This window comes from Takifugu rubripes, chromosome 22 (assembly GCF_901000725.2).
Source record: "Takifugu rubripes chromosome 22, fTakRub1.2, whole genome shotgun sequence".
Taxonomy (NCBI): domain Eukaryota; kingdom Metazoa; phylum Chordata; class Actinopteri; order Tetraodontiformes; family Tetraodontidae; genus Takifugu; species Takifugu rubripes.
In genome coordinates this window covers 15375176-15397410 of record NC_042306.1, presented here as the reverse complement: position 1 = coordinate 15397410, position 22235 = coordinate 15375176, and the positions used below count along the sequence as shown (strand labels likewise).

The following is a 22235-nucleotide window of genomic DNA, read 5'->3' as shown; positions in this document are numbered from 1 at the left end:
AAGAGTGAAGAACAGCAAAGTCTTGAAAATGTGAAACATTCCAAACGTCACAAACTTCTTCACTTTATTTCATCCTCCTCAAACTCATGAACAAATCTCAAGGTCACAATATCTGCAGAGGATCAATGAAGGTCACGTGAAGCCGTCAGAGGCTTCTTCTCCCATCGTTCCTCCATGAAGGTGCTGAGAAGAAGCTGAGTGGATGCTGCTGAGCGGGCAGAAGCCAGAAGACCTGGCCTGTTTAAATGGGTCCACAGGTGTCTTCTGGAAGGTTCTGCAGCCTGAGAACCTGTTGCAGACGATGAGCAGGTGCAGCAGGCCAGAGTGTGACTGTGGGGACGAGACCGATAAAATCACTTCCTGTGCTGCGGCTGTGTGCTTCCTGTGATGGTGTCCTAGCAACAGTGAAACCACACGTTCTGGGGGAGCGACGCTGAAAGAGACGCAGAAACCTTCACAGCAACCTTCGGCTCCTTGCAGCATCTTCTCACCACATTTATCTTCTGGACGTTCACAGTCACGTCAATAAAATGTAAACATCAACTCTGAGCAAAAGGGAAACCTTGAAAATCTGTTCATAGGTTCTAATCGTGATGATTTATCTTTGATGTTTTAGAGAAATGAATGAGCAGAAGCACATTTCAGAGCTGCTGAGACTGCTGTCGTCATGGAGACCTGTTTCCTGTTTGTGGTGAGGTGGGCGGGGCATCAGCAGCAGGGGCTGATGGGGGCTGAGAGGAGCTGGATCAGTCCTGCCTCCGGCCCACCAAAGCAACAATGCAGCCGTTCACACCTGCGGCTCTCTGCTTCCTCTGCTCAGGTGAGTGTTTCCAGCCAGCCAGGACACGACCACCACACACACGCTGACTTCAGCTGCCTGTCCCCGTCTCTACAGGGCTGGTTGTCATAGAAACGCAGCTGACCCAGGACCAGATCTCAGTGACCCGCAGAGCTGGTAAAAGTGCCTCAATAAGCTGTGGAGGAATCAATGAGTGTGGTAGTTATGTGTTCTGGTACCAGAAGAAGGAATCAGGCACGTTTGAAAGGCTCCTGAATATTGTTAAGAGCAGCAGTCAAATCGAGCGGTACTCTCATGCTGAGAAAGATGATTTCTCAGCTAGGATTCAGCAGAACAACTGTGAGTTGATCATCTTCTCAGTTAAACCCTCTCACGCTGCCTCATATTACTGCTCCTGTTGGAAGAGTGGATCCACAGTGAGAGAAGATGTGAGGCACCTGAACAAAAACCAGCTGCTGTGGATCAATATCCTTTCTGATGGAAACCTGATGTCTGGAACCAGAAAGACCTGATGTCTGGAACCAGGAAGACCTGATGTCTGGAACCAGAAAGACCTGATGTTTGGAACCAGGAAGATCTGATGTCTGGAACCAGGAAGACCTGATGTCTGGAACCAGGAAGATCTGATGTCTGGAACCAGGAAGACCTGATGTCTGGAACCAGAAAGACCTGATGTCTGGAACCAGGAAGATCTGATGTCTGGAACCACAAAGATCTGATGTCTGGAACCAAGAAGACCTGATGTCTGGAACCAGGAAGATCTGATGTATGGAACCACAAAGATCTGATGTATGGAACCACAAAGATCTGATGTCTGGAACCAGGAAGATCTGATGTCTGGAACCAGAAAGACCTGATGTCTGGAACCAGAAAGACCTGATGTCTGGAACCAGAAAGACCTGATGTCTGGAACCAGGAAGACCTGATGTCTGGAACCACAGAGACCTGATGTCTGGAACCAGGAAGATCTGATGTCTGGAACCAGGAAGATCTGATGTCTGGAACCAGGAAGATCTGATGTCTTGAACCAGAAAGACCTGATGTCTGGAACCAGGAAGATCTGATGTCTGGAACCACAAAGACCTGATGTCTGGAACCAGGCAGATCTGATGTCTGGAACCAGGAAGATCTGATGTCTGGAACCAGGAAGATCTGATGTCTGGAACCAGGAAGATCTGATGTCTGGAACCAGGACTCTTGTTCTGATAGTCTCCTCAACTGGTGAGTCACCTGTACTGAAACAGGAATCTTCAGGATCAGAACCTCGACTCAAATGTTCAGCAGCAGATTTTGTCCTTCTCTGTTTCACTGTGTCATGATTTTTGGATCTGGAACCAGACTCGTCGTCTCAGGTGAGAATCAAACTTTGCTCCAAACCTTTTAATAACAATCAAAAGACAAAAAAGAAATATTGACACTCAAGAAGATTATCTATAAAACCATAAACACAAGAGCACAGACGGGAATTTAGCTGGATTTATCTGTGGATTATTGGAGAATAAATGTGTAGATTATTTTAGGATTATTGGTGAATAAATGGGTAGATTATCAGTGGATTATTGGTGAATAAATGGGTAGATTATCTGTGGATTATTGGTTAAAAATGGGTACATTATCGGTGGATTATTGGTGAATAAATGTGTAGATTATCAATGGATTATTGGTGAATAAATGGGTGGATTATCTGTGGATTATTGGTGAATAAATGGGTAGATTATCAATGGATTATTGGTGAATAAATGGGTAGATTATCGGTAGATTATTGGTGAATAAATGGGTAGATTATCGGTGGATTATTGGTGAATAAATGGGTAGATTATCAATAGATTTTTGGTGAATAAATGGGTAGATTATCAATGGATTATTGGTGAATAAATGGGTAGATTATCGGTAGATTATTGGTGAATTAATGGGTAGATTATCGGTAGATTATTGGTGAAAAAAAGGGTAGATTATCGGTAGATTATTGGTGAATAAATGGGTAGATTATCAATAGATTTTTGGTGAATAAATGGGTAGATTATCTGTGGATTATTGGTGAATAAATGGGTAGATTATCGATTATGATTGACTTGTGTGAGCGCTGTGCATGTGTGGTTGAGCTGACCTCTGACCTCCAGCGTTGACCCCTCAGGGCCAGTGAGAGCAGTAACTCTGGTGTCTCACCACAGATGCGGCGCTGGTCCAGCCTGTGTTGAGCGTGTACCCAGCAGCATCCAGAGATCCTCTGGAGGGGAGGACCGCCCTGCTGTGTGTGGCCTCAGACATGGTTCCTCCTCTGGTGAGGTTCTCCTGGAGGAGACAACGGGCCGACAGTGCTGTGGAGGAGTCACCTCCTGCCCATGAAGAAGAGCTGCAGCTCAGAGAGCCGGGCCGCATCACCTCCATCAGACTGCTGGACCGGGACGCCGTCCACACCTATAAATACCGCTGCTCCGTGCAGCACGAGGGGGGGACGGTGAAGGCCCAGTCCCAGCAAGGTGCTGATGTCCTGTCCCTCAGCCATCTTGAGACACCTTCAGGTGGGCTGATCTTTCTTCTTCACTGTGTTTGTCTTCCAGAGGTTGCACCAGTCCCCCCGTCCATCCCTACGTCTGTCCCCCCGTCCATCCCCCCGACTGTCCCCCCGTCCATCCCTACGTCTGTCCCCTCGTCCATCCCTCCGTCTGCCCCCCCGTCCATCCCTCCGTCCATCCCTCCGTCTGTGCTGAGGATGAAGCTGCTCTCTTTTGTCTACACGGCCCTGATGATGAAGAGTCTGCTGAGCTGCTGTGGAATCTCTCTGCTCCTCTTCCTCACCAACAACCAGAAACAGGCTGACTGACTGGTTCCAGTCCACCATCCTGTCTCGTCCTCTCACTGCTTCCTTTTCCACTGGGACTTTTCCTCTCGCAGAATAAAAGCTTCTCTCCAGCAATAATAACTGTAATTTGCCAGCTTTGATCAATAAAGTAAATCTGTCTGAACAGGAAGCTGAATCCTCGTTGTGAGGTCACCAAACTCTTCGTAGTTTGATGTCATTTTTTCAACTTTGTTGATGAATTTCTGGACCGATGACAGCGTCTCGATCACTTCCTGTTTGACATGTTTGTTATTAGGAAGCGGCAGAATGAGACGGTTGCTGCTCACATGTTGATCTTTAGGGACGATATTGGAAGACACAGAAGATTTCCTGTTTATTACGGAGAAATCCAGAAATGGTTCGTTGATCATTACATACAAATTAAGTCCGAATAATTCTAAAAGTGTCCAGAAGATAAATGTGGTGAGAAGATGCTGCAAGGAGCCGAAGGTTGCTGTGAAGGTTTCTGCGTCTCTTTCAGCGTTGCTCCCCCAGAACGTGTGGTTTCACTGTTGCTAGGACACCATCACAGGAAGCACACAGCCGCAGCACAGGAAGTGATTTTATCGGTCTCGTCCCCACAGTCACACTCTGGCCTGCTGCACCTGCTCATCGTCTGCAACAGGTTCTCAGGCTGCAGAACCTTCCAGAAGACACCTGTGGACCCATTTAACAGGCCAGGTCTTCTGGCTTCTGCCCGCTCAGCAGCATCCACTCAGCTTCTTCTCAGCACCTTCGTGGGGCACAAATTAGTCAGTAAAATCCCTTCTGGAAGGGGATCAACAGGATCGGCTAAAATCAGCATTTCCCTTCTAACAATAGTTGATATTTAAAACCCGTTTGGAAGCATCTCCACAGGATCTTCAGCAACGTGAGTTGTGATGGAGGCCCCAAGATTCAGGTCAGGATTATGAAGTCAGTGACCAGATAAACCAGAACAACTGCCCTTCATCTTTAGGCCCCTTTAGCAAACTAGAGAAAAGCACTGGGCGCTGTGGGGCTTTGATGTTTCAGATCAAAGTCTCTCTGGAATCTATGTTACCAACTGAATCAGCTCTTCCTTGGTCCACCATCAGCGCCTCCTAAAGACATTAAAATCCGGCCGTGCCGTGGACAAGGAGGGGAAGTGTTTCAGGTCTCCAGATGGGTCAGGGTCTGAGTACGAGACTGCTGAAGAGTGGGCTGATGGAGGTCAGGGAGGAGGCTGGGTGAGCCCAGATGATGAACGTTCCTGTACAAATCAAGTTCCACTTAAAGTGTCAGACGGGTGGGAAGCTGGACATGAGGCTGCAGAGCAGGAGTTATGGAAGAGTGACGAAGAAAAGTGTTCAGCTGATGAAGAGTTGGCACGGAACACTGGTACACAATCAGTTTCCAGAGATCAGGCAGGTGAGCAAGGCACGCTCACTTTCACCTGTGAGCCTCAAACAGGAAGTGTGTTTAACGAAAACCCCTCAGATAACAAGGGAGGTGCGTTTGATTCAGATCCCACGACTGAAGCACAGGGAGGAGGTGCGTTTGATTCAGACCCTTTTGCTGAAACACAGGGAGGAGGTGCGTTTGATTCAGACCCTTTTGCTCAAACAGACAGTGGAGGTGCGTTTGATTCAGATCCTTTTGCTCAAACAGAAAGTGGAGGTGCGTTTGATTCAGATCCTTTTGCTCAAACAGACAGTGGAGGTGCGTTTGATTCAGATCCTTTTGCTCAAACAGACAGTGGAGGTGCGTTTGAGTCAGACCAGTGTGTCAACAGTTTCCCAGAAACATGTTCAGGTACTGAAGATGGCGTCTGGACCTCCGAGCCCTGGCGGGACTCTGCATCCGTCTCAGCTGAGGGAGTTAAAGCTGTAAACAGAATTCACAAAGAACCAGAAAATTCAGACATGTCAGAAGATGAAGCTGCAAACCGAAGACTTGGAAAGTTGTATCAAGAGCTAGATACAGAGAAGGAAGAGGTATTGGTCTTTCTCAACTCCGCCCTGTGGTAGAAACCAGCCTCGTGTAGAAATGAATGGAGAATCCTTCATGGTGTCTTCTACCCTTCCACAGAGTCCTCAAACCTGGACCCCAGCCTGAGCTCCTCCTACACCTCCTCTTGCTTGCTTTATCTGTGTGTCCATCCCATCCTCCGGTTCCACATTTGGTTATCTTTAAGGTGTCACCGTTGCAGCGTGCTAACAATGTTTGTGTCTTTGTGCTTTACTCCAGGTCACCAGTGCGTTTAACGGCCTGTCCCAGGTAACCTGTTCTAATCTGTTAAACGGGTCTGAGATTGAACCTTTGCTTGACTGGCTGATGAACCCCTCCACCAGACGGATCCCTCAAATATAGAAACAACAACCAATATGTAAACAACAACAACAAATATAGCAACAACAGCCCACAAAGGTTGAATGTCAGTCAGAACCAAAGAGGTTTTGAATGAAAGATGTGTGTCGGACCAGTAAAGTGTGTTTTGTGAATCATCATGACCAGTGTGGGTCAGTGTTAGTTAGTGTGGGTTAGAGTTAGTTAGTGTGGGTTAGTGTTAGTTAGTGTGGGTTAGTGTTAGTGTTAGTTAGTGTGGGTTAGTGTGGGTTAGTGTGGGTTATTGATAGTGTGGGTCAGTGTTAGTTAGTGTGGGTCAGTGTTAGTTAGTGTGGGTTAGTGTTAGTTAGTGTGGGGTTAGTGTTAGTGTTTGTTAGTGTGGGTTAGTGTGGGTTAGTGTGGGTTATTGATAGTGTGGGTCAGTGTTAGTTAGTGTGGGTTAGTGATAGTGTGGGTTAGTGTTAGTGTGGGTTAGTGTGGGTTAGTGCTAGTTAGTGTGGGTTAATGTTAGTGTGGGTTAGTGCTCATTAGTGTGGGTTAGTGTTAGTGTTAGTTAGTGTGGGTTAGTGTGGGTTAGTGTGGGTTAGTGATAGTGTGGGTCAGTGTTAGTTAGTGTGGGTTAGTGATAGCGTGGGTTAGTGTTAGTGTGGGTTAGTGTGGGTTAGTGCTAGTTAGTGTGGGTTAATGTTAGTGTGGGTTAGTGCTCATTAGTGTGGGTTAGTGTTAGTTAGTGTGGGTTATTGTTAGTCAGTGTGGGTTAGTGTTAGTGTGGGTTAGTGTTGGCTTAGTATTGATATGGGTTAGTATTAGTGTAGATTAGGGTTAGTGTTGGTCAGTGTGGGTTAGTTAAAGTACTGTAACGGTTAGTCTGGCATGTTGATGTTGAGGGTTTAGTGGAAGTAAATGTTATAATGTGACTCGTTGTGACTCGTTTGTGTTTCACCTGTCTGCTCCCCAGGATGCGGCTCCGCCCTCTTTTTTTTGCTGATTTTGATAAAATGGTAAGTTTAACCAGGTCAGGCTTTATAGACAGGTTTAGTTTAACGAGGTTCATCAGCTTCAGAAAAATGGGTTTCAGATTTGAAAATTGTGTAAATTGAAAGCAGAGAAAGTGCTGGAAAACTGCTGCTGTTATCAGGCTGATCAGTATTGATAGAGATCATTAGTGATCTGCTGACGTTTGCATCTGACAGCATCTTCAGATGGTAACCAAGGTCCAACAGTGCAGTTGTGGTTTAGTCTAGTTCTATTAGTGATTCATCTAGATCACATTATCTCCTATTAAGAAACTCAGTTCTAGTTCTGGTTCGAGTTGAAAGGAACATGTCAGGAGCCAGTTTTGGGTTCACACCAAGTTTTCTCTACAAGAACGAGGTTAAAACAGAACCAAGTGAGGTTCCTGAAGCTCCAGACACAGAAGCTCCTGAGGAACAGGAGGCTACAGCTCCCCCTGCTGGTGAGGAGCCCGCAGCACCTGCTGAAGAAGAGGAAGAGAAGAGTGAAGAAGAGGAGGTGAAGCCGACTACAGCTCCTTCCACTGAGGAAGAGCTGGAGCCCACTGTTGCTCCCTCTGATGAAGTGATGGAGGAGACTGAAGCGCCACCTGCTGGTGAGGAGGACACAGAGGGATCAGGCAGTCTGGAGAAGGAGAAGCCAGTCGTAAGTGAACAGCATGATCTTCATCCTTGATACATCTGGTCAGTCGGCAGGTTCATCTTCATCATCACCACCATGGCCAGGAGTATCTTCATCATCAGCAAACTCACCATCATGAAGACCTTCATGATGATGATGATCAAGATTATCTTCATCACCATCAGGATTATCTTCATCATCATTAAGATTGTCTTCATCACCATCAGGATTATCTTCATCATCCTCATCCTCATCATCTTGTATCAATCAACACTTCACTCAGTTTCTAATAAACGTGAATGTTTTCCTTTGAAGGTACCTGAGGAACCTTCATCCATCCAGGAGGCGGAGCTTGATGAGGTTTCTTTTTCATTTGTGTTGAATTTGCTTGTTTTCAATCTTAATACGTCTTAAATAAAAATGTTGTCTGTAGATTCCTGGTGCTGACCAAACATGTGCGGATGAAGCAGCTCCGCTGGTAAATATAAAGAACAACAACAACAACACTAATAATAATAGTTTTGGGGGCCGCTGACACGATTGTCTCATTAATGTGAATGAAGTTCAAACCCTAAATCAGAGCTCCCTCATTGGAGACGAGTGTTTCAGCTCCTCTGACCCGGTTCTGTTTTGATCTGGGATCACGTCTTCCTGTCGTTGCAGGAAAACATGCCGATCCCGTCAGTGATCATCGAACCCGCCTCCAGTAACGAAGGTGACGACGACCGCGATGGTGACATCATCTCGCCCACCGCCGCCAGTGACAACGATGTGACCACGGTGAGCCAGACCATGAAACACATGAGTCCATCTGGAGGCGTGTCCGGGCTCCCGGATGACTTCCTGTACAAGGTGAGACTTCCTTCAAGGCCAATAATCCGACCCGGACCCTGACCCTGATCCTGATCCTGATCCTGATCCTGATCCTGACCCTGATCCTGATCCTGATCCTGATCCTGATCCTGACCCTGACCCTGACCCTGATCCTGATCCTGATCCTGACCCTGATCCCGACCCTGATCCTGACACTGACCCTGATCCTGACCCTGATCCTGACCCTGATCCTGACCCCGACCCCGATCCCGACTCTGATCCTGCCCCTGTCTCTGACCCTTAGCCTGATCCTGATCCTGACCCTGACCCTGACCCTGACCCTGACCCTGACCCTGATCCTGACCCTGATCCTGACCCTGACCCCGATCCCGACTCTGATCCTGCCCCTGACCCTGACCCTGACCCTGATCCTGATCCTGACCCTGACCCTGACCCTGACCCTGACCCTGACCCTGATCCTGATCCTGATCCTGACTCTGACTCTGAACCCGACCCCGACCCTGATCCTGACCCTGATCCCGACCCTGACCCTGACCCCGACCCTGACCTTAATCCCGACCCCGACCCTGACCTTGATCCCGACCCTGATCCCGACCCTGACCCCGACCCTGACCCTGACCCTGACCCTGAGCCTGAGCCTGAGCCTGAGCCTGATCCTGACCCCAACCCTGATCCCGACCCTGACCCTGAGCCTGAGCCTGATCCTGATCCCGACCCCAACCCTGATCCCGACCCTGACCGCGACCCGACCCTGATCCTGACCCTGACCCTGACCCCGACCCTGATCCTGACCCTGATCCTGACCCTGACCCTGACCCTGATCCTGATCCTGACCCTGACCCTGACCCTGACCCTGATCCTGATCCTGATCCTGACCCTGATCCTGACCCTGATCCTGATCCTGACCCTGATCCTGACCCTGACCCTGATCCTGATCCTGATCCTGATCCTGACCCTGACCCTGACCCTGATCCTGATCCTGACCCTGACCCTGATCCTGATCCTGATCCTGACCCCGACCCTGACCCCGACCCTGACAGGAAGTTCCCAGCAGGACCACAGGTGACACCTCTGTGTCTTCAGGTGGAGACGATGCACGACTTTGAAGCAGCCAACTCAGACGAACTTGAACTGAAGAGAGGTGACGTGGTTCTGGTGGTGCCCACCGAGTCGGCGGAGGATCAGGTGAGAATGGAACCAGACACACCTGCCAGGACCACAAACACATTTGAATATTTCAGCTGTGTGGCTGAAACCTTGATTACATTTATTCGTCAGTCAAAACATTTGAACCTTTTTATTGTTACTAAAACTCAAAAACGTCCTAAAGAAAAACCCCACAAACACGAGTTGACAAAGTTCTGCTGAGACCCAGGAGAACCACAGGAGAACCACAGGAGAACCACAGGAGAACCACAGGAGAGCTTCGCTCAGGTGGAGACGTGCTAAATGGAGCAGGTGCATAAAACAAAGGCGTCACCTGATGTCACTGTTGCTCCGACTACAGAAAACAGCCGCAGGTGTTTAGGGATGAGCTGAGGTCAGATTGTCCTGCGTTAACGTTGCGCTGTTGTTGTTGTTGTTGTTGTTGTTGTTGTGGCAGGACGCTGGTTGGCTCACGGGTATCAAAGAAAGCGAGTGGTTAGCACGCGGTGCTAGCGCCCAGAAAGGACTGTTTCCAGAGAACTTTACGCAGCGTTTGGATTAAGAAGACTCGCGACGCTGTAAAAAACAAGACGTGAGCAGAAGTTTGAGGCAACATCAGAGCAACATCAGCAACTGCCTGGAGGCACCTGGTGCAACCGTGGGCAGGTCACCACCAGGTTCCTCTGCTCAGCAAAACTGGTGCCAACGTCTCGTTTGATCCTGGAAATTACGAAGCATGACGTGATAGTCTGGCCCCCCCACAAACAACCAATATTCTCCTGTTGTTGGAAGACGTGACTTTAACTGGGAAAAACATCTGGACCGGAACAGCGGAAGAAAAGAGAGAAAAAGATCCTCTGTTGCTCCAGACGTGTTTGATTGCTGTGGAATATTCTAGAATCTGTAGTCATGTGACCTATTTAAATGTTCTGGAGTCTGCCAGGGAGTCGGTGAGGACGCGTCCGTTGGCGAGTTCCTACCTGCGAGTGTTTGGTGATCAAGTCTCTGTTCTGTGTTTCTGCCAAAATAATGTTGCTTATTGATTTAATAGTAGAGCTAATTGATCCAGACCATAAGTCACAGCGACGCTGTTTGATGCAATTTATGTTGTGTGTTTATTCCTGGTGTGTTGGACACTTCTGATGTCACTTCCTTTGACCTTGATGGTGTAGATCCGTGACCTTGATGCCACAAATCACTTGTTTATGTCATCAATAAATGAGTCCTGGGAACATTTTGGCTTCTTTATCGTTCATGATCCAACCGCACACATACAGTTGGGGGGGGGGGGGCAGAGCTTCCATGAACTTTGAGCAGAACTGACGTCAGCAGGAACCATCAGAACTGGAGGATGAAGAGTGAAGAACAGCAAAGTCTTGTAAATGTTTCAAACGTCACAAACTTCTTCACTTTATTTCATCCTCCTCAAACTCATGAACAAATCTCAAGGTCACAATATCTGCAGAGGATCAATGAAGGTCACGTGAAGCCGTCAGAGGCTTCTTCTCCCATCGTTCCTCCATGAAGGTGCTGAGAAGAAGCTGAGTGGATGCTGCTGAGCGGGCAGAAGCCAGAAGACCTGGCCTGTTAAATGGGTCCACAGGTGTCTTCTGGAAGGTTCTGCAGCCTGAGAACCTGTTGCAGACGATGAGCAGGTGCAGCAGGCCAGAGTGTGACTGTGGGGACGAGACCGATAAAATCACTTCCTGTGCTGCGGCTGTGTGCTTCCTGTGATGGTGTCCTAGCAACAGTGAAACCACACGTTCTGGGGGAGCGACGCTGAAAGAGACGCAGAAACCTTCACAGCAACCTTCGGCTCCTTGCAGCATCTTCTCACCACATTTATCTTCTGGACGTTTAAGTCACGTCAATAAAATGTAAACATCAACTCTGAGCAAAAGGGAAACCTTGAAAATCTGTTTATAGGTTCTAATTGTGATGATTTATCTTTGATGTTTTAGAGAAATGAATGAGCAGAACCCCATTTCAGAGCTGCTGAGACTGCTGTCGTCATGGAGACCTGTTTCCTGTTTGTGGTGAGGTGGGCGGGGCATCAGCAGCAGGGGCTGATGGGGGCTGAGAGGAGCTGGATCAGTCCTGCCTCCGGCCCACCAAAGCAACAATGCAGCCGTTCACACCTGCGGCTCTCTGCTTCCTCTGCTCAGGTGAGTGTTTCCAGCCAGCCAGGACACGACCACCACACACACGCTGACTTCAGCTGCCTGTCCCCGTCTCTACAGGGCTGGTTGTCATAGAAACGCAGCTGACCCAGGACCAGATCTCAGTGACCAGCAGAGCTGGTAAAAGTGCCTCAATAAGCTGTGGAGGAATCAATAATTGTAATTCTTATTCTTACCCTTATGTGTACTGGTACCAGAAGAAGGAATCAGGCACGTTTGAAGTGCTCCTGGATATTGCTAAGAGCGGCGGTCAAATCAGGCGGTACTCTCATGCTGACCAAGATGATTTCTCAGCTAAGATTCAGCAGAACAAGTGTGAGTTGATCATCTCCTCAGTTAAACCCTCTCACGCTGCCTCATATTACTGCTCCTGTTGGAAGAGTGGATCCACAGTGAGAGAAGATGTGAGGCACCTGAACAAAAACCAGCTGCTGTGGATCAATATCCTTTCTGATGGAAACCTGATGTCTGGAACCAGGAAGACCTGATGTCAGAGTCACCTGTACTGAAACAGGAATCTTCAGGATCAGAACCTCGACTCAAATGTTCAGCAGCAGATTTTGTCCTTCTCTGTTTCACTGTGTCTGGATTTTTGGATCTGGAACCAGACTCGTCGTCTCAGGTGAGAATCAAACTTTGCTCCAAACCTTTTAATAATAATCAAAAGACAAAAAAGAAATATTGACACTCAAGAAGATTATCTATAAAACCATAAACACAAGAGCACAGACGGGAATTTAGCTGGATTTATCAGTGGATTATTGGTGAATAAATGGGTAGATTATCGGTGGATTATTGGTGAATAAATGGGTAGATTATCGGTGGATTATCGGTGAATAAATGGGTAGATTATCGGTGGATTATCGGTGAATAAATGGGTAGATTATCGGTGGATTATCGGTGAATAAATGGGTAGATTATCGGTGGATTATCGGTGAATAAATGGGTAGATTATCGGAGGATTATTGGTGAATAAATTGGTAAATTATCGGTGGATTATTGGTGAATAAATGGGTAGATTATCTGTGGATTATTGGTGAATAAATTGGTAAATTATCGGTGGATTATTGGTGAATAAATGGGTAGATTATCGGAGGATTATTGGTGAATAAATTGGTAAATTATCGGTGGATTATCGGTGAATAAATGGGTAGATTATCGGAGGATTATTGGTGAATAAATTGGTAAATTATCGGTGGATTATTGGTGAATAAATGGGTAGATTATCGGTGGATTATCGGTGAATAAATGGGTAGATTATCGGAGGATTATTGGTGAATAAATTGGTAAATTATCGGTGGATTATTGGTGAATAAATGGGTAGATTATCTGTGGATTATTGGTAAATAAATGGGTAGATTATTAGTGGATTATTGGTAAATAAATGGGTAGATTATTAGTGGATTATTGGTGAATAAATGGGTAGATTATCGGTGGATTATTGGTGAATAAATGGGTAGATTATTTGAGGATTATTGATGAATAAATGGGTAGATTATCTGTGGATTATTGGTGAATAAATTTGTGGATTATCTGTGAAATATTGGTGAATAAATGGGTAGATTATTTTTAATTATTGGTGAATAAATGGGCAGAATATCGGTGGATTATTGGTGAATAAATGGGTAGATTATCGGTGGATTATTGGTAAATAAATGGGTAGATTATTAGTGGATTATTGGTGAATAAATGGGTAGATTATCGGAGGATTATTGGTGAATAAATTGGTAAATTATCGGTGGATTATTGGTAAATAAATGGGTAGATTATTAGTGGATTATTGGTGAATAAATGGGTAGATTATCGGTGGATTATTGGTGAATAAATGGGTAGATTATTTGAGGATTATTGATGAATAAATGGGTAGATTATCTGTGGATTATTGGTGAATAAATGGGTGGATTATCTGTGAAATATTGGTGAATAAATGGGTAGATTATTTTTAATTATTGGTGAATAAATGGGTAGATTATCGGTAGATTATTGGTGAATAAATGGGTAGAATATCAGTGGATTATTGGTGAATAAATGGGTAGATTATCTGTGGATTATTGGTGAATTAATGGGTAGATTATCGGTAGATTATTGGTGAAAAAATGGGTAGATTATAAATAGATTTTTGGTGAAAAAATGGGTAGATTATCTGTGGATTATTGGTGAATAAATGGGTAGATTATCTGTGGATTATTGGTGAATAAATCGGTAGATTATCGATTATGAATGACTGGTGTGAGCGCACGATGTGCATGTGTGGTTGAGCTGACCTCTGACCTCCAGCGTTGACCCCTCAGGGCCAGTGAGAGCAGTAACTCTGGTGTCTCACCACAGATGCGGCGCTGGTCCAGCCTGTGTTGAGCGTGTACCCAGCAGCATCCAGAGATCCTCTGGAGGGGAGGACCGCCCTGCTGTGTGTGGCCTCAGACATGGTTCCTCCTCTGGTGAGGTTCTCCTGGAGGAGACAACGGGCCGACAGTGCTGTGGAGGAGTCACCTCCTGCCCATGAAGAAGAGCTGCAGCTCAGAGAGCCGGGCCGCATCACCTCCATCAGACTGCTGGACCGGGACGCCGTCCACACCTATAAATACCGCTGCTCCGTGCAGCACGAGGGGGGGGCGGTGAAGGCCCAGTCCCAGCAAGGTGCTGATGTCCTGTCCCTCAGCCATCTTGAGACACCTTCAGGTGGGCTGATCTTTCTTCTTCACTGTGTTTGTCTTCCAGAGGTTGCACCAGTCCCCCCGTCCATCCCTCCGTCTGCCCCCCCGTCCATCCCTCCGTCCATCCCTCCGTCTGCCCCCCCGTCCATCCCTCCGTCCATCCCTCCGTCCATCCCCCCGTCCATCCCTCCATCCATCCCCCCGTCTGTGCTGAGGATGAAGCTGCTCTCTTTTGTCTACACGGCCCTGATGATGAAGAGTCTGCTGAGCTGCTGTGGAATCTCTCTGCTCCTCTTCCTCACCAACAACCAGAAACAGGCTGACTGACTGGTTCCAGTCCACCATCCTGTCTCGTCCTCTCACTGCTTCCTTTTCCACTGGGACTTTTCCTCTCGCAGAATAAAAGCTTCTCTCCAGCAATAATAACTGTAATTTGCCAGCTTTGATCAATAAAGTAAATCTGTCTGAACAGGAAGCTGAATCCTCGTTGTGAGGTCACCAAACTCTTTGTAGTTTGATGTCATTTTTTCATCTTTGTTGATGAATTTCTGGACCGATGACAGCGTCTCGATCACTTCCTGTTTGACATGTTTGTTATTAGGAAGCGGCAGAATGAGACGGTTGCTGCTCACATGTTGATCTTTAGGGACGATATTGGAAGACACAGAAGATTTCCTGTTTATTACAGAGAAATCCAGAAATGGTTCGTTGATCATTATATACAAATTAAGTCCGAATAATTCTAAAAGTGTCCAGAAGATAAATGTGGTGAGAAGATGCTGCAAGGAGCCGAAGGTTGCTGTGAAGGTTTCTGCGTCTCTTTCAGCGTCGCTCCCCCAGAACGTGTGGTTTCACTGTTGCTAGGACACCATCACAGGAAGCACACAGCCGCAGCACAGGAAGTGATTTTATCGGTCTCGTCCCCACAGTCACACTCTGGCCTGCTGCACCTGCTCATCGTCTGCAACAGGTTCTCAGGCTGCAGAACCTTCCAGAAGACACCTGTGGACCCATTTAACAGGCCAGGTCTTCTGGCTTCTGCCCGCTCAGCAGCATCCACTCAGCTTCTTCTCAGCACCTTCGTGGGGCACAAATTAGTCAGTAAAATCCCTTCTGGAAGGGGATCAACAGGATCGGCTCAAATCAGCATTTCCCTTCTAACAATAGTTGATATTTAAAACCCGTTTGGAAGCATCTCCACAGGATCTTCAGCAACGTGAGTTGTGATGGAGGCCCCAAGATTCAGGTCAGGATTATGAAGTCAGTGACCAGATAAACCAGAACAACTGCCCTTCATCTTTAGGCCACTTTAGCAAACTAGAGAAAAGCACTGGGCGCTGTGGAGCTTTGATGTTTCAGATCAAAGTCTCTCTGGAATCTATGTTACCAACTGAATCAGCTCTTCCTTGGTCCACCATCAGCGCCTCCTGAAGACATTAAAATCCGGCCGTGCCGTGACCTCCTTGGCGAGGTCAGAAGTGTCTTTTCGACTCTTCCAGTATTTCAGAAACATTTCTAAGAAACGGCGCCACCGTGTGGTCTTGTCCGGGAGGGCACGCGGGTCTTGTGACGTCATCCTTGCGGGACCTGCGTGGTTTTCGACATGAAAACAACCCGACATGTGGACACATCTGTGTTCACGGCATGAATCCAGGGTTCCATTGCAACATTTTCACAAGTATAACCTTAGTACTGATTCGGTCGTCATTACCGCCACCAAACCGGCGTTTGTCTGTGAACAAAGTAACTCTCAAAGTTATCGACGGATTATAATGAAATTAAAATGAATTTTCCGGCTTCTGGAGGGTCCTTGGCTTTGATCTGAATTGCGTTTATCATAACTGTCTTTGAACAAAAGCAACCTTTAATTTTCCTGATGGGTATCATGTTGAGACATTAGTGTTCTGACGATTAGCATCCCCTCTGCTAAGCTAACAACTTAACTTGATTTTACATTTTGCTGACCATAGTCTTTGACATTTATCTACACGGCGTCGCAAAATTAGAAAACTCGCAACTTAGAGGCAAAATACGACTTTAAAGACACTTCTTAATTCACCATCTACTCGGTCTGACCAAAACAACCGAGACTACAAGACCGTGTTGTCAACTTCCTGTCGCAACAAACGGAAGGTGCATTGCATGCCGGGTCATGTAGTCCACTGGATAAAACGATAGCTGATTTAGGTCATTTAATTGTAGGTGTGAGTTAAGCTAAAGGGGTGCCGTTGTATAATGCAGTACATATATTAATGACCGTGCTACAGCGAGGCCTTCACATTGGGACGTCAATCTATTTTAAGCCGTTATAGCTGAGGACTACAACTCCCAGGAAGTTCCCGTCCAAACGTAGTTACGTCGAGCAAAGATCGGCTGCGAGACGAGCAAACAGTCGCTTCCGTGTTGTTCTTGTGTTATTCTGGCAAATAAATGTCATTAACGAAGTGGAAGCTTGTTTCGCAGCTTCGTCCGAGCTTCACTGCGACGATTCTGTGAAGCTGAAGATCAGTTTCGACCTCTACGCTCGACATGTCGCTGCTGCTCAGCTCTAAGAAAAAAGATAAACGGATTCTGTCGGGTACCTGCCCGGACCCGAAATGTCAGGCGAGGCTCTTCTTCCCAGCTCACGGCTCCGTTAGCATCGAGTGCACCGACTGCGGACAAAGACACGAGCAGAAGAACCTGCTAAATGTGGAAGAAGTCACGGATCCAGATGTCGTGCTTCATAATCTGCTCAGAAACGCCCTGCTCGGCGTCACCGGGGCCCCGAAGAAAGGCACGGAGCTGGTGAAAGTGATGGGTCTGTCCAACTACCACTGCAAGCTGCTGTCCCCGCTGCTCACCCGGTACGGCATGGACAGGCAGACCGGCAAGGCCCAGCTGCTGCGGGACATGAACCAGGGAGAGGTGTTCGACTGCTCGCTGTTGGGGGACAGAGCCTTCCTGATCGAACCGGAACATGTCTCCACCATGGGCTATGGGAAAGACCGGTCCGGGAGCCTTATTTATCTCCACGACACTCTGGAAGAGGTGAAGAAATCCAACGGTAACAGAGAGTGTCTCATACCGGTCCACGTGGACGGAGATGGGCACTGCCTGGTCCATGCTGTGTCCAGAGCTCTGGTGGGCCGGGAACTGTTCTGGCACGCTCTGAGGGAGAACCTGAAACAGAACTTCAAGCAGAACCTGGACCACTACAAGGCTCTTTTTCAGGATTTCATCGACGCTGCAGAATGGGAGGACATCATCACCGAGTGCGACCCCTTGTTCGTCCCGCCTGAAGGCGTCCCGCTCGGACTGCGCAATATTCATATTTTTGGGCTGGCCAATGTCCTTCACCGGCCCATCATCTTGCTGGACTCGCTGAGCGGGATGAGAAGCTCTGGAGACTATTCCGCGACCTTTCTGCCGGGGACTGGTGGCCGAGGACCAGTGCAGAGGAAAAGACGGGAAGCTCAACAAACCCATCTGCATCGCCTGGAGCAGCTCTGGCAGGAACCACTACATCCCCCTGGTGGGCATCAAGAGCAGCGTGCTGCCCAAGCTGCCGGCCCGCCTGCTGCCCAAGGCCTGGGGCGTCCCCCAGGAGCTCATCAGGAGGTACATCAAGCTGGAGCCAGACGGGAGCTGCGTGATCGGCGGCGACCGCAGCCTGCAGGATAAATACCTGATGCGGCTGGTCAATGCCATGGAGGAGGTGTTCATGGAGAAGCACAAAATCCACCCGGCGCTGGTGGCCGACGTGCACCAGTACGTCTTCAGACGGACCGGCGTGATCGGCGTGCAGCCGGAGGAGGTGACCGAGGCCGCCAAGAAGTTGGTGTTGGAGAAGAGGCTGCACCGCTGCCTGAACTGCAGCGCCCTGGTGGAGCTCCACGTGCCGCAGGACTGGCTGGGCCCGGGGGGGAAGCTCTACAACCTGGCCAAGTCCACCCACGGCCAGCTGCGGGTGGACAAGAACTACAGCTTCCCCCTCAACAACCTGGTCTGCTCCTACGACCCCCAGCAGGACGTCCTGGTCCCGGACTACACGCTGAGTTCCCTCAACACCTGCACCTGGTGCCACGGCACGTCGGTGCGCCACATCCACGGCAACGGCTCCGTCGTCTACCTGGACGGGGACAGAACCAACACCCGCTCGCAGGGCGGGAAGTGCGGCTGCGGCTTCAAGCACTTTTGGGAGGGCAGAGAATACGACAACCTGCCCGAGGCCTTCCCCATCACGCTGGAGTGGGGGGGGCGGCAGGTGAGGGAGACGGTGTACTGGTTCCAGTACGAGATGGACTCCGCCCTCAACAGCAACGTGTACGACGTGGCCATGAAGCTGGTGACGAAGCATTTCCCCGGTGAGTTCGGCAGTGAGATCCTGGTGCAGAAGGTGGTCAACACCATCCTGCACCACACGGCCAAGAAGAACCCCGACGACTACAACCCGGTGAGCATCGAGCGGGCCCACGCGCAGCACGGCGCCCCCGACGCCCCGCCGGCCGACCCGCAGCCCCCCACTAAGATCATCCTGACGGGTCAGAAGGCGAAGACGCTGCACAAGGAGGAGCTGACGATGAGCCGGGCGGAGCGCAGCATCCAGCAGAGCATCGGCGAGCACGCCGCCGCCACGCAGAAGCGCCACACTGACAAGCTGAAGCAAGAGCAGCGAGGCGCCACGTCACCAGAACCCGGCTCCCCTTCGGCCCCAGCCACGCCCACAAAATCCTCCCCCGCGGCCAATAAGGAGAAGAAGATCCGCGTGAGCACCAGCGACGGCCGGCAGGCCACGCTGACCCTGCAGGCCTCCACCACCTTCGCCGAGCTGCAGAGGGGCGTCGCCAGGCAGTTCGCCATCCCTCCGGAACAGCAGTGCATCCGCTTCGGCTTCCCTCCCAAAGGGCTGGCGTCGCCGAGGGAGGGCGAGGAGAACGAGCCCGTGGCCCTGCAGCATGGCGACAGGGTGACCGTGGAGATCCTGAAGGGCCCCGACAAGAGCCCCGCCCCCTCCGAGGCCCGCGGGCGCCATGAGGCGAAGACTGAGGAGGCGCTGACGTCAGGCAGGACGAGCGGCCGCGAGCTGCAGGAGAGCATCGATCTGGAGATCTCCTCTCTGTGTCTCCTAGCAACCCTGATGGGTGAGTGACCGCCGGCTCCTCCCCCAGTCCCTCCCCAGCTCCTCCCCTAGCCCCGCCCCACTTGTCGATCATCTATTAATTGTTCTTGATTAGCTTTTAGTGACCTCAATCATCAAACATTCTCAGTAATAGAAACTATTCAGGTTAAAAAAGATTTGAAAACAAACTGTGTGTGTGTGTGAGTGTGAGTGTGTGTACGTGTGTGTGTACGAGTGTGTGTGAGTGTGTGTACGTGTGTGTGTACGAGTGTGTGTACGTGTGTGTGTGAGTGTGTGTACGTGTGTGTGTACGAGTGTGTGTACGAGTGTGTGTGTGTGAGTGTGTGTGTGAGTGTGTGTACGAGTGAGCTGACTCAGCCATCGGGAACAGTCCCTGTCTCACCTGCCAAAGGTCAAAGGTCACCTGTCAGACCCCAGTAAACAGCTGGAGCTGGCGCGGTCCCTGGTCCACCGGTCCCAGCGTCCCCCGGTCCCTGCGTCCCCTGGTCCACCGGTCCCTGCGTCCCCCGGTCCCAGCGTCCCCCGGTCCCTGGTCCACCGGTCCCAGCGTCCCCCGGTCCCTGCGTCCACCGGTCCCTGCGTCCCCCGGTCCCTGGTCCACCGGTCCCTGCGTCCCCTGGTCCACCGGTCCCTGCGTCCCCCGGTCCCTGCGTCCCCCGGTCCACCGGTCCCTGCGTCCACCGGTCCCTGCGTCCCCCGGTCCCTGGTCCACCGGTCCCTGCGTCCCCCGGTCCACTTGAGGCTGCTGCTGTGTCCCCCTTGGTTGACCTTGTCCCTCTTCTTCCAGGTGAGGACGTGTGGTCCTACGCCAAGACGCTGCCACACCTGTTCCAGAGGGGCGGAGTCTTCTACAACATCGTGATGAAGGACATGGGTGGGTTCGTGTGTGTGTGTCGGTCACGTGTGTCGGTCAGGAGCTGCAGGGGTGAGACACAGTCCCATTCTGGTGTGTTTCAGGTCTGATGGACGGGAAACACTGCACCTTACCGCACCTGAGCGGGAAAACCTTCGTCTACAACGCGGCGGACGAGCGCCTGGAGCTGTGCGTGGACGCCGCCGGGCACTTCCAGATCGGCCCTGACGTGGAGGAGCGCGTGAAGGGGGCGCTGGTGCAGGTTGGCGCCAGGGGCAGCAGAGAGGGAAGCCCCGCCCACAGCGTCCTGCGGCTGGGCAGCGGCGGCGTCGTCCGTAAGAAGGAGCAGAATGTGGCGGCGTTCCAAGGTAAAGGCCACTCCCTGGGCAGCGCCGGCGGCTCCTCCCCTCCTGAGCACCGGCCTATCACGCGCCAGCACAGCAGCGGCACGGACCTCAGCGCCAGCGTCTCCAGGGGGCCCCCCGACCTGTCCCAGATCCCCGAGGACACCACGCGGGAGCTGGTGCGCATGGCGCCGGGATTTGTCACCACCAAGGACGGCCGCGGCGTCGACCCCGGCGTGATGGAGCAGCAGCGGCGGAAGCTGCAGGAGATGGTGTCGTCCATCCAGGCCTCCATGGAGCGCCACCTGAAGGAGCAGATGGGCGGCGGCAAGAGCGGCGGGGAGGCCGCGGCCGGGGAGCCTGGGAAGGCGGAGCTAAAGACGGAAGAACTGGAGGAGATGGAGAGCCAGCCCGCTGAGCAGAGCGGCGCGGCGGAGCCCATGGATCACTCCTGATGGGAGCTGAGGCCCCGCCCCGCCCCGCCCCTCCCCGCCACGCCACGCCACCGTCCTGCTCCCCGCCTGCTCCCTGGGCTCCTGCTGGTCTCACAGGGACGGGATCCGGCGCCAGAAGGCCCAGAACCGCCCGAGAACAACACTAACGACAGCAACGCCTTTTTTATTCCCGACAGACACTTTTCTTTGGGAGGCGCCGCTGCGGTTCGTCCAGCAGGGGGCAGCGCTGCTCTGGTTTTAGTTGGAACTGTCCCGCTGTGGTTCTCGGCCCCAAGTCGCTGTGCAAAATCTCTTTTAACATCTAACATCTTGCTTTTAATGAGAATCCAGGTTTTTACCCTGGAATGCGTTTGGAGTTGGATTTTATTTTGTGGATCAGGTCTGACGAGATGATGAAGTTCTGCGTTTATATTTAATTTCAAAAGTTCTGGTATTAAAACCCACAACAAATAGAAGAATCTTCCACTATTGGGCCGGCTTAGCCTAAAGCTATGCTTCTTTATGCTAAGCTAAGCTATCTAAACGACTCCACATCTCAATGCTGCCAGTTAAAAATGTAGATTTGCTGCCACTTTATAGGTTTTATTCCCATTAAACTTTATCGCTTTTTCACCAGTCTTTACAAATGCCACCGCAGCCATTCAACAGGCCATCCAGGGAAGAAGATGCATGCTAATGTTAGCTTGGCATACGTCTTTGTTGCATCAGAACGAGGCCGCTGCTGTGACGGACTTGAAGGGTGACCACTAACGATGCCCTAATCAGCTGTAAATTCTTGTAGCATATTTGAAACGTGTACATAAACGTGTCCGGATTGTTTTCTGCTTTGACATCCTGTTCTTTTGTTACCTTCTCGTCAGTTTGCTAAAACAGTGATGCAGCTGTGACGTTGCTGTTCGCATGTGTGGATTTTCAACCCAGAATAAAATCACTTCTGTCACCTTCCTCTCTCCTCTCAATGTCTCTGAAATACCATCGCTGCTGTTAGCAGTGTAGCTGTTAGCAGTGTAGCTGTTAGCAGTGTAGCGGCTAGCTGGCTGCTACCTGTTTAGAATATGAATATA

The 22235-nt window shown here is 50.0% G+C and overlaps 4 protein-coding genes across 5 annotated transcripts; all 4 read left to right on the top strand.

Annotated features, from left to right (window-relative positions):
• Positions 1–683: 683 nt before the first annotated feature.
• Positions 684–3584, top strand: LOC105419593 (uncharacterized; the record flags this gene model as incomplete). Its single annotated transcript, XM_029830949.1, has 5 exons — positions 684–820; positions 896–1208; positions 2117–2151; positions 2971–3279; positions 3361–3584. Coding segments are annotated over exons 1-5 (924 nt in total), but the record flags the coding sequence as incomplete, so codon positions are not given.
• A 3940-nt stretch (positions 3585–7524) lies between these two features.
• On the top strand, positions 7525–10798 carry LOC115247918 (amphiphysin-like). Of its 2 annotated transcripts, XR_003886983.1 has the most exons (6): positions 7525–7943; positions 8017–8061; positions 8247–8435; positions 9501–9602; positions 9748–9875; positions 10021–10120. XR_003886983.1 is itself a non-coding variant. In XM_029830960.1 (5 exons), the coding sequence occupies exons 1-5, from the start codon at positions 7680–7682 to the stop codon at positions 10123–10125; spliced, it is 705 nt and encodes a 234-aa protein (XP_029686820.1). In that variant the 5' UTR covers positions 7531–7679; the 3' UTR covers positions 10126–10798. The 2 variants fall into 2 exon arrangements, 1 of the variants encoding a protein (XP_029686820.1); XM_029830960.1 differs by lacking the exon at positions 9748–9875 and having other exon boundaries at positions 7531–7943; positions 10021–10798.
• Positions 10799–12013: 1215 nt separating this feature from the next.
• LOC115247921 (protein ALEX) lies at positions 12014–14685 on the top strand (the record flags this gene model as incomplete). The annotated part of the gene is made up of 3 exons (XM_029830964.1): positions 12014–12365; positions 14072–14380; positions 14462–14685. Coding segments are annotated over exons 1-3 (612 nt in total), but the record flags the coding sequence as incomplete, so codon positions are not given.
• A 2083-nt stretch (positions 14686–16768) lies between these two features.
• Positions 16769–22116, top strand: LOC101070158 (deubiquitinating protein VCIP135). The gene is given in 4 exon segments (XM_003976447.3): positions 16769–17808; positions 17810–19520; positions 20307–20393; positions 20477–22116. Coding segments are annotated over 4 exon segments (3375 nt in total). The 5' UTR covers positions 16769–16926; the 3' UTR covers positions 21172–22116.
• The last annotated feature ends 119 nt before the right edge of the window (positions 22117–22235 follow it).

Coding starts and splice junctions, on each gene's coding strand:
- LOC115247918 (XM_029830960.1), top strand. CDS start 7,680: ATGGCCAGGAGTATCTTCATCATCAGCAAACTCACCATCATGAAGACC. Junction 7,944..8,016: donor AGGAGGCGGAGCTTGATGAG/GTTTCTTTTTCA, acceptor TGTTGTCTGTAG/ATTCCTGGTGCTGACCAAAC. Junction 9,603..10,020: donor CCGAGTCGGCGGAGGATCAG/GTGAGAATGGAA, acceptor TTGTTGTGGCAG/GACGCTGGTTGGCTCACGGG.